The sequence below is a fragment of the Lolium rigidum genome, chromosome 2, assembly GCF_022539505.1.
Source record: "Lolium rigidum isolate FL_2022 chromosome 2, APGP_CSIRO_Lrig_0.1, whole genome shotgun sequence".
NCBI lineage: Eukaryota > Viridiplantae > Streptophyta > Magnoliopsida > Poales > Poaceae > Lolium > Lolium rigidum.
Genome location: NC_061509.1, coordinates 6,613,581 through 6,624,664, shown reverse-complemented (window position 1 = coordinate 6,624,664; position 11,084 = coordinate 6,613,581). Strand labels below are relative to the sequence as shown.

The 11,084-nt window shown below is 46.6% G+C and overlaps 2 protein-coding genes across 2 annotated transcripts; both read right to left on the bottom strand.

Annotated features, from left to right (window-relative positions):
- Positions 1-2,955: 2,955 nt before the first annotated feature.
- LOC124685901 (GDSL esterase/lipase At5g03600-like) lies at positions 2,956-4,399 on the bottom strand. The gene is made up of 4 exons (XM_047219924.1): positions 4,090-4,399; positions 3,710-3,996; positions 3,317-3,593; positions 2,956-3,191 (listed from the first exon to the last, which is right to left on the bottom strand). The coding sequence occupies exons 1-4, from the start codon at positions 4,397-4,399 to the stop codon at positions 2,956-2,958; spliced, it is 1,110 nt and encodes a 369-aa protein (XP_047075880.1).
- A 4,505-nt stretch (positions 4,400-8,904) lies between these two features.
- Positions 8,905-10,349, bottom strand: LOC124685900 (GDSL esterase/lipase At5g03600-like). Its single transcript, XM_047219923.1, has 4 exons — positions 10,040-10,349; positions 9,662-9,948; positions 9,265-9,541; positions 8,905-9,140 (listed from the first exon to the last, which is right to left on the bottom strand). Exons 1-4 carry the CDS (start codon positions 10,347-10,349, stop codon positions 8,905-8,907), a joined length of 1,110 nt encoding a protein of 369 aa, XP_047075879.1.
- Between the last annotated feature and the right edge of the window lie 735 nt (positions 10,350-11,084).

Here is an 11,084-nt window from a genome sequence, read left to right as displayed (position 1 = left end):
GGTCCATCTCTCATCATCATATACTCGTTCCTACATGTCATTGGAAGTAGTATCAACTATTTTCTGGTGCCATTGCTCTCATATTACTGCTCATCGTCGTCGTGTTACTATTACTACCGCTCTCATATTACTGCTGCTTTCACATCACCCCTGTTACTAGTGCTTTTCCAGGTGCAGCTGAATTGACAACTCAGTTGTTAAGGCTTATAAGTATTCTTTACCTCCCCTTGGGTCGAATCAATAAATTTGGGTTTTACTTCCCTCAAAGACTATTGCGATCCCCTATACTTGTGGGTTATCAGTAAACATGCAACATAACAGTAAATAAATGGAGATTCGATGTTTGGAAACAAGGCCTAGGGATCATACTTTCACTAGTGGACACTCTCAACATTGATCACATAATAAAACCACTCTACACTCTCTTGTTGGATGACAAACACCATTAATTGTGTAGGGCTACAAGAGCACCTAAATGCCGGAGTTAACAAGCTCCACAACATTCGATGTTCATATTTAAATAACCTTAGAGTGCATGATAGACCAACGCAATTATACCGAGTACTAACATAGCATGCACACTCGTCAACATCAGCTATGAAAGGGGGAATAGATCACATCAATACTATCATAGTAATAGTTAACTTCATAATCTACAAGAGATCACAATCATAACCTATACCAAGTACTTCATGATGCACACACTCGTCAACATTACATCATGGAGGAGGAATAGACTACTTTAATAACATCACCAGAGTAACACATAGATGATATTCAACTAGATCACAAAGAGAGAGATGAACCACATAGCTACGGTAGAGCCCTCAGCCCCGGGGAGAACTACTCCCTCCTCATCATGGAGACAAGCGATGGCGGTGTAGATGGCGGTGGAGATGCCTTCCGGGGCACTTCCCCGTCCCGACGAGGTGCCGGAACAGAGACTTCTGTCCCCTGAATTGGAGTTTCGCGATGGCGGCGGCTCTGGAAGGTTTTCTGGTGTTTCGTCAATCCGTCTCGAAGATTTAGGTCAGGACGGCTTAAATAGGCGAAGAGGCGGAGTCGGAGGGGCCACGGGGTCCCACACACTAGGGGGGCGCCCCCCCTGGGCCGCGCCGCCACCACATGTGGGGCCCCCAGGGCTCCCCTCTGGTCCCTCTCTGGCTCTCTGGAAGCTACCGGGAAAAATAAGGTTCTGGGCGTTGATTTCGTCCGATTCCGAGAATATTTCCTTTGTAGGATTTCTGAAACCAAAAACAGCAGAAAACAGCAACTGGCCCTTCGGCATCTCGTCAATAGGTTAGTTCCGGAAAACGCATCAAAACGATATAAAGTGTGAACAAAACATGTAGGTATTGTCATAAAACAAGCATGGAACATCAGAAATTATAGATACGTTGGAGACGTATCATGTACCATCGGGGAACTTTAAGTTTTGGTGAATTTCTATCTCTTTGCTAATCTTCCACATGCAGCTTTTTGAGTTGCCATATGGCCAATTGGTTCCATGGTCACATTCGGGCTTATAGCCCTAACAGGTAAAAAAAAAGTAAAACCCCTTAGCCCAAATTATTTCACACTACTTCAGTGGCGGAGCTTCAAGCAAAATGTTGGGCGGGCCAAGCTAACTCAGAGCACAAAAAATCCAAATTATATAGTAAGACATACATTCAAAACTACATGTGGTTCACAATAGTTGAAAATCAGGTCAGATCCACATATTCAATAGTGTGTGCCTGTCTTGTACTTGCCTGGGAAAACTGCAGCAGATGAGCATGGAATTTGGAGCAGATAGAGGACTATAGCTAGCTGCTTAGCCGTCTGCCGCCTGGGGCATGGGATTGCTGGATGGCCACAATTCGTCGGCTAGAGGAGCAGCACCCTGTGCGTGTCCCTGGCTGTGGGAGGCAGTCCAGAGCTGCTGCTATTGTGCTGCCCTGCTCCGCCTCCGCTCCTTCCCCCGACCTTGCTCTTCTAATTTCTCAAACCTAGCTCTCCGAGGCACCTCCATTGTTCCTGTCGTGGAATGACTCGTGGTGTTGGTCGACTACTCGAGTAACTGTGACTAGTAGTCAACGAGGCAGAGATGGTGCATGTTCTGGACTTGTGGTGGTCATCTCGTGGGCTGCAGCTGGGCTTGTACATCTGATGCATAGTAGATGAATTTTGTTTTGCCAAAATCCTGGATGGGCCGTGGCCCGGTACGGCCCATACATAGCTCTGCCGTTACACTACTTAGGAGTATACTCATATGGGATTTTCTAGTTCTCAGCAGCTGAGAACCAGCTTCGTGCTCAATCAAGTCTTACGCCATTTGATTTGCATCGTGATTCGGGTTAGTCATGAGTTGCAACATGACTTGCAACTGAGGTTTGATGACATCATCTTACTTAGGACGAAATTAGTTCTCAGTCGACTGAGAAATAGTCACACCCTACTTATATTGGACAAGTATATGGCTTCCTCTACTAATTTGAGCCGAAGAGAGTATTTTCTTTCTTGGGAACTATAGTAGAGTAGTATTCATTATGTGTACAGTTTTCTTTATGGTTAGTTTTTCTTAAAAAAAAGCTAAAACATATAGATTTCGGGTATATCACCCTCCCAAAACATATCAAGAGCTGAGAATGTTCCGTACTACTTTCTAATTGAGCTTACGAAGGGGTATAGAGTGATCTCAACCATTGACATGTTTGAGTTTGAAGGGGGGAGGGGGAGGTGTACGGAAGCGGGCCTCCAACATATATTTGTTGTACACGTGACCATAAATCCAAAAAAAATCACAAAAGGAAGAAGACGAAGTCACGTAATAATGAACATATTGACTTCAGATATAAGAAAACCCATAGCCTAGCTTTAAATATATACTCCAAACTAAGTAAGCTGCAATTCTAGAAAAACAATTAGAAGATGTTGAGCTTGCATCGGTAGCTCTACGAATATCAAGGAAACTATCTAGTCTTGATCTACAAACTCTCTCAAGGGCTTTTCCAATTGCTTCATCACCGCCTCCCACCCTGCATGCGTCGGGTGCATGTCATCCCAGTAGAAAAATCTGTTGGACTTATCGCACACGCTGTAGAGAAGCTCCGAGGAATCCCCTTGTTGTCCACAGTAACCGTTCGAATCAAAACTTTCGCAGCACGGCGAAAGCTTTCGCTTGAATTGTTTAGATAGCTCTTGGCCTTTACCTGAATGCACATAGATAAAAGAAATTTAAACAAAGCTCAAGCACACAATCAAATCCATCTATATATCCGAAATCTTGTAAATAATACTTTGGCATACTTGTGGATGCATGCATGTATGTACATACCTGGGGCGGTATCCACAATATTACTGAAGGCGGTGTAGAGGTCGGCAACATGGACATTTTTCTTGCCCTCCATCGTTTGTTTGAGGTTACTGTTATGGACGGATGCACCCAAATTTCCAAAGACGTCGCACGCGGTGTAGTTGTTGGTCCGTGTTTGCAATGGCGTGCATCCGACGGGGTGCAGGTTGTTGACGACAACCTTTGTCACCCCTAGCTTCTGCAACTGCTCCACGTTGGCTGCAATCTCCTTCGTCACCTTCCCAATATAAGCATTGATCTGCATATGTACATACATGAAAAGTTAGCACAGTAACTAAGATATGTAGAGACAAAATAATTACTATTGGAAATCTATGTGTGCGTGCATGTTTTGATCTGTTGCTAGCTACTCACATCGTTGGGGTTACTTAGGCCAATGGTGCTGGAGCTCCCGTGGTAGTCGTTGCCGGATATAGCGACGAGGGCAATGGAACGACTGAGTTGCTGCTGTGTAATGGTCCCATCCTTGACCATCTTACTGAAAGTTTCGACCTGCTTGGCAAGGGTGGGGACCTTGTGCGTCGACGAGCCATCCAACACGCCAGCGCCAGCATAAGCGAAGGTCATGCCGGACGGGTCGCAGGTTTTCTCCGCCGTCAAAGCATGCGCCGGAGGTGCTTCCTCGAGCCCCAAGATCGTCGCTGCAGGTACGTTGAATAGAGCAACATGCAGTATTGATTATGATGCACGTAATATCACATGAGTGAGCCTGATCGAGATTACAGTACTCTTACCGATAAAATCTGATTGGATTTGATAGTTGGAGAAGCGTCCCGACGGAGTGTTTGGCCGCGGGTTTCCATCGGCGTCAACATAGGAGGAGCCGTAGGGGTAAGCCCACTGCCGCGACATCTGAGTGACGGGGTCGGTTAGCGCGAGGTTGCCGTTGTCGGCGAAGTCATCCCCGAAGACGAAGAAGCTGTAGCTCGACAACTTCTTCTGAGGATGACCGCCGGCAGGGGCAGGCCGGGCCTCCGCGCCATTGGGGCTTAGAACAAGGATGAGGAGGACGACGAGACCGAGGACGGCCGGAGGTAGCTTCATGCCTCCCGCGCTTGTGCTTCGAAGGCTGATCGTCGAACTTGCTGGTCGGGAACGGAAAAGGTCGAAATCAGGAACACGGGCTAGCTTGTCTGCTGCGATGTGCTCCTCTGTTCTATTTATGGAACAGCAACGCAAAGCCCTAAACACCAGGAAAACAAGTCGTAAGCGGAGTCGCGGTCTCGCTCGGACTCTCGGAAGTCGGAAAAACCAAGTTAGAAGTGTCAAGTGTGTACAGGTCGGGCACGGAGTCACAGGAACGCGCCACGTACCTACAGCACAGTCGGAGACGAAAGTTCACTAGCCAAGCCAACGGCCCTCGTTGCATAAGGTGGACCCTTCTGGGTTTCTCCTTTGAACTGTTCTTATAAACCGATAAGAGAGCAAAACGTTTTTTTTCATTAATCAAGAAGAGAAATGTTTAGTGAACCAGACGAAAATCAATAATAAGGCCAAGCCCGCGAATGTAGAACTGCATGCACAGTAACCAAAAGATCGATCTGGTAGAAAAGATTAGGCATTACATTTATACTTGAACACTTCTCAGCCTGAATATGGACCAAAAGTGGGCTACAATATTTAATTTATATTGCGCCAACCGAATCTTTAATTTAAGATCTTTTAGCTCTGATACCGCGTATAACTGCCTACTCTAGCCAATGCAACTAAAAGATCGACCTGATGAAAAAATTAGGTATTATATTTATATTCTGATGAAAAAATTAGGTATTACATTTATATTTCAACAGGGAACACCGCTATTCTAGCATAGTGGTGGGTCTGCGACCTTCTAGATTGAAGTCAGTTTGAGTGAGGGAACTTAGATTTTTTTAGGGGTCAAATTACATTCAACTAAACTCTAATTTTATCTGATACAATGCTTGTGCAAATTAAGTATAGAATTAGGAAAATCTCAAGTTCGTGAACATTTTGGTCCTGTTTGACACGAATTGAAGTGTCAGCGTGGCTGCACGCAGTGTGATGTCACAAGATAGTTTTTTCTAGGAATACAGTGGGGAATATCTATACAGATTTTTTTCTAGTATATTAGAGCAGTATGGAGTATAGAAATACGAGTAGCATAAAGATGATTTAAAGTTGATTAATTTCTTATCACTCACTAATTTGAGTTGTGAACTTTTATTCTAGCTCTGGACATAAACTTGCTGTCATAATTGAAAACAGGGCTCCTCGTCTGGAAAAAGAATATCCTTGTCTGGAACCAATTCCACGCCGGAGAGGTTGAAGCTCTCAGGGCGTGGCGGGACACATCGACGATGTGTCAGAGAGGTTCTCCAGCGCAAAGAGGGCATTGCAGAAGTCCATGAGAACGAAGCTGGCCGTGGCGAAGTCCAACAGGATGATGCCGGAGAGGTTGTCGCATAGCCAGATACAACCCACACAAGAACAAAGGTCAGAAGAGACCTTGTCCAACCACACACACACACAAAACCACTCCTCCACACCAACAATGCATGACTACACAAAACTCGACTTGCTCGATCCGTTGCCAAACATGGTGAAGAACCACGACATCGAGCGTTGATACCGCGTCACGACCGGTGCCGGAAGCGTCTGAGGAACAACCATGACTTCAAGCAGCAGCCTGAGCAACGTACCACCCACCCCCGTGCCTAGACAGACACTAAATGGGTCTTTTGTTCGGAGCTGCAAAGAGCATTAGTCTCGGCCGTGATATGATCCGGGGTTATTTCTAGTAATAGTCCCGGTTCCAACGACTAAAACGCGTGGCCACGTCTAGTCCCGGTTCGATCGGGACCTTTAGTCCCGGTTTGTATCACCTAAGTCAATAAAAACCGGGACTAAAGGGGAGACGGCGGGTGCGTCAGGCCGCGAGCATCTTTAATTAATCTTGGTTTGTATCACAAACCGGGACTAAATACCTTTTAGTTGCTCAAAAAACATCTAGAAGGTTGGAAAATTGAAAACCCTAAAAAGGGACCTTTAATTCTGGTTGGTTCCACTACAATCAAATTAATTTAAAACCATAATCATGGTGGATGATGCGGATCAATAAAATTATTATTATTCTATTACAAATAAAAGACTAGTCATATTCATATCTAGGCCTATAGTACATGTATTCAAGGTCGCCGTCGTTGTCTTCGGAGGAGCCGTCGTCATCGCTCACCGGGCGTGGCTGGAACTTACGAGAAGCGCACGCGGCGGGGATAGATGGCCGCAGCAGTTGCAACCTTGGCCGTCATCGCCACGGCACGCACGGCAGGCCTGCTGCTCCTTATGCCACTAGGACCGGCCAGCCTCCACCGGCGACGGTATTGGTGGCTCCAGGGAGGCGCGGATGGCCACGCGTTGGCCTGGGAACTCCTTCTTCGGTGGGTGGAAGTGAGGGTATCGTAGGCGGGGGTAGTCGCCCGCCAAGATGTGGTTCATCACACCCTCAAAGGTCTGACTGCCCCACCATAGCCGCCGGCCGGCCTCGTTGTTGTCCACGGGAGGCGGCCCACCCCCTCGTACCTGGCGAGCTCCATCTCCCGTCGATTGGCAAAGAAGGCGTCCCAAGTGGCGACGTTGTCGGGATCCCAACGTCGGTCCATGTGTTGCTCAGGGGTGAGCTCGACGTAGTAGTGGTGGGTGATGGCCGCACGCCGAGCTGCATCTTGGGGGCCGGGGGAGACTGGTACGCCTCAGGCGCTCAGGCTCCAGCCCGGGGGCAGAGGAACCTCAGCAGGCAGGGGTAGTTGTAGGCCCTGGGTGCCTCCGCCTCCGCGTGGGTGAGGGCAAGATCACTGGACGCCATGGATGAGAAGTGTGAGAGAGAAATCTGTGGAACTATGGTATGAGATGTGGCCCTTCCACCACTTCCCGCCTACATATATAGCAGCGACAATGGCGGGAAGCGGTGGAAATGGCGGAAGATGTAGGTGGAAAGCTTTGAAAAGGACGGAAAGGATAAGGACGTGTGTGTAACCTTTAGTCCCGGTTGGTGTGTGCAACAACCAACCGGGACTAAAGGAGTTGCGATGGGTGCGTTAGGTCGTGAGCACCTTTAGTCCCGGTTGGAGAAGCAATCCAAAACCATTTTCTAATTTGTAAAATAATTAATATAACTATTCGAACCATTAACGAAGCACACGCTCCGGTTTCCAGTTGAAGACTTGACTGACATGACAACACCTCCAGTGTGAGGAATAGACCAATAATGGAGATGGATTTGCCACGAGTGATTTTCCAACCTCTTTCCTCCAGCCATGGGGATGAAGCTTCCTACCTTCTTGGTTAGGCTTTCACGGGCTTGCGGGAAATTTTTCCCGAGGCGGAACTTCCGAATATATCCTAGGGTGTGTGCACCAACGACATCTTCGAGAAGTTACGCCACAGGAGATTTTCCAACCCTTTCCTCGAAGATGTAAGATATTAACACTTGAGATGGTTGCGTTTTTTGCTAGTTATATAGAGGTTGTGACGTACCATAGGGAGATTCCCCCACACTGTTAGAGGAGATGGAGGCTTTCACAGGCTTGCGGGGAAATTTTCCCGAGGCAGAACTTCCGAAGATGTTCTAGGGTGTGTGCACCAACGACATCTCTGAGAAGCTCCACCACGGGAGATGTCCCAACCCTTTCCTCCGGCTATGGGGACAAAGCTCTCGCTACCTTTTGGTTGGCTTGTTGAGCTGCTTGCAATTAGCGACGCTCCTTTTATAGGACCGGCGCCGCTTCTTGCTTCGTCTTGTTCCTCTGACAGGATGTCGTGCGCTACATGCCTTATCTCGCCGAGCAGTGCGTCCACCCACGCGTCCTTATCCCACCGACAGTTTTGTTAGATGACACTAAAAATCCACCTTTAGTCCCGGTTGGACCCACCAAATTAATTCACACTACTTAGGATTATACTTATATGGGATTTGCTAGTTCTCAACTGAGAAATAGCTTCGTGCTCAGTCAAGTCTTATGTCATTTGATTTGCATCGTGATTCGGTTTAGTCATGAGGTGCAACATGACTTGCAACACAGGTTTGATGACATCATCTTACTAAGAACGAAGTTAGTTCTCAGTCGACTGAGAGATAGTAGGTACTTATATTGGACAAGTCTATGGCTTCCTCTTTATGTGAACAGTTTTCTTTATGGTTAATTTTTTTAAATAAAAAGGTAAAACATATAGGTTTTGGGTATAAGACCCTCCCAAAACATATCAGGAATGTTTCGTACCACTTTGTAATTAAGCTTATGAAGGGGTATAGAGCAATCTGAACCATTGGAATGTTGGAGTTTGAAGGGGGGGGGGGTACGGAAGCGGGCCTCCAACATATATTTTGTTGTACACGTGACCATGAACCCAAAAAAATCACAAAAGGAAGAAGACGAAGTCATGTAAATAATAAACATATTGACTTTAGATACAAGAAAACCCATAGGCTAGCTTTAAATATATACTCCAAACTAAGTAAGCTGCAATCCTAGAAAAAACAATTAGAGATGTTGAGCTTGCATCGGTAGCTCTATGAATATCATGGAATCTATCTAGTCTTGATCTACAAACTCTCTCAAGGGCTTTTCCAATTGCTTCATCACTGCCTTCCACCCTGCATGCGTCGGGTGCATGTCATCCCAGTAGAAAAATTTATTGGACTTGTCGCACACTCTGTACAAAGGCTCCGAGGAATCACCTTGTTGCCCGCAGTAACCATTTGAATCAAAACTTTCGCAGCATGGCGAAAGCTTGCGCTTGAATTGTTTAGATAGCTCCTGGCCTTTACCTGCATGCACATAAATAAAAGAAATTCAAACGAAGCTCAAGCACACAGTCAAATCCATCTACATATCCGAAATCTTGTAAATAATACTTTAGGCACTTGTGGATGGATGCATGTATGTACATACCCGGGGCGGTATCCACAATATTACTGAAGGCGGTGTAGAGGTCGGCAACGTGGACATTTTTCTTGCCCTCCATCGTTTGTTTGAGGTTGCTGTTATGGACAGATGCACCCAAATTTCCGAAGACATCACACGCGGTGTAGTTGTTGGTCCGTGTTTGCAACGGCGTGCATCCGACAGGGTGCAGGTTGTTGACGACAACCTTTGTCACCCCTAGCTTCTGCAACTGCTCCACGTTGGCTGCAATCTCCTTTGTCACCCTCCCAATATAAGCATTGATCTGCATATATACATGAAAAGTTAGAAATTAAGATGCACAGGCAAAATAATTGTTCCTTTCGAAAGAAAAAACTGTTAAAAATTTATGTATGCATGCTTTGATCTGTTGCTAGATACTCACATCGCTAGGGTTACTTAGGCCAATGGTGCTGGAGCTTCCGTAGTAGTCGTTGCCGGAGACGGCCACGAGGGCCACTGAGCGACTCAGCTGCTGCTCTGAGATGATCCCGTCCTTGACCATCTTCCTGAAAATGTCGACCTGCTTGGCAAGAGTGGGGACTTTGTGCGTCGACGAGCCATCCAACACGCCAGCACCAGCATAAGCGAAGGTCATGCCAGAAGGGTCGCAGGTTTTCTCCGCCGTCAGAGCATGCACCGGAGGTGCTTCCTCGAGCCCCAAGATCTTTGCTGCAAGTACGTTGAATTAAAGCAACAAGTTATGACACATGTATCGGGTATTACATGAGTGAGTATCTGAGTACGAAATTATAATGCTTACCAATGAAATCTGATTGGATTTGGTAGTTGGAGAAGCGGCCGGATGGAGTATTTGGTCGCGGGTTTCCATCGGCGTCAACGTAGGAGGAGCCGTAGGGGTAGGCCCACTGCCGCGACATTTGGGTGACGGGGTCGGTTAGCGGGTGGTTCCCGTTGTCGGCGAAGTCATCCCCGAAGACGAAGAAGCTGTAGCTCGACAACTTCTTCTGAGGATAGCCGCCGGCAGGGGCAGGCCGGGCCTCCGCGCCATTGGGGCTTAGAACAAGGACGAGGAGGAGGATGAGACCGAGCACGGCCGGAAGTAGCTTCATGCCTCCGGTGCTTGTACTTCGAAGTAGCCGCGCCCTGGCGACGCGAGGATCCTCGAATTTGCTGGTTCGGCAACCGAAAAGGTCGAAATCAGGAACACGAGCTAAGCTTGTCTGCTGCGATGCGCTCCTCTCTTCTATGGAACAGCAACGTGAAGCTCAAACGCCAGGAAAAACAAGTCGTAAACGGAGTCGAGGTCTCGCTCGGACTCGGAAAAATCAAGTTAGACGTGCGTACAGCGTCGGGCACGGAGTATGTACAGCACAGTCGGAGACGAAGTTCACTAGCCAGGTCAAGTGTCCTCATTGCATATGGTGGACCCTTCGGGTTTTCTCCTTTTTTATTTTTTGAATTTTGGGCTTTCTCCTTTGAACTTGTTCTTAAACCGATAAGAAGGCAAAAAAGTTTTTTTTCATTAATCAAGAAGAGAAATGTTTTCAATCAATCTATTATTATATTATATTATATTATATTATATACTAAAAGCAAAATAAGGATATTTAATAGAGACATTAGGTTAATCCACATCATCTTAATTATTTTAGTGGTTAGATCTAATATTTGTGGTTAGGATTTAATGAGACATTAAAACTTACGTAACGATATAGGTCTGTTTGACACATTCTATATATGTAGAGGAGAGGTCCCACGGGAAGCTGACACCAAATCTAATAGGAGTAATCATAGCTTTTCCGTTTAAATATCCCGTACATAACTGATTTGATTATCCGGTAGAA

What these genes read in the sequence shown, in the direction of transcription:
- LOC124685901 (XM_047219924.1), bottom strand. Translation starts at nt 4,399, where the DNA reads ATGAAGCTACCTCCGGCCGTCCTCGGTCTCGTCGTCCTCCTCATCCTT. An exon ending in AATCCAATCAGATTTTATCG is followed by an intron (nt 3,997 to 4,089) that starts GTAAGAGTACTG and finishes ACGTACCTGCAG; the next exon opens with CGACGATCTTGGGGCTCGAG. An exon ending in TATTGTGGATACCGCCCCAG is followed by an intron (nt 3,192 to 3,316) that starts GTATGTACATAC and finishes ATGTGCATTCAG; the next exon opens with GTAAAGGCCAAGAGCTATCT.
- LOC124685900 (XM_047219923.1), bottom strand. Translation starts at nt 10,349, where the DNA reads ATGAAGCTACTTCCGGCCGTGCTCGGTCTCATCCTCCTCCTCGTCCTT. An exon ending in GCCTAAGTAACCCTAGCGAT is followed by an intron (nt 9,542 to 9,661) that starts GTGAGTATCTAG and finishes GTATATATGCAG; the next exon opens with ATCAATGCTTATATTGGGAG. An exon ending in TATTGTGGATACCGCCCCGG is followed by an intron (nt 9,141 to 9,264) that starts GTATGTACATAC and finishes ATGTGCATGCAG; the next exon opens with GTAAAGGCCAGGAGCTATCT.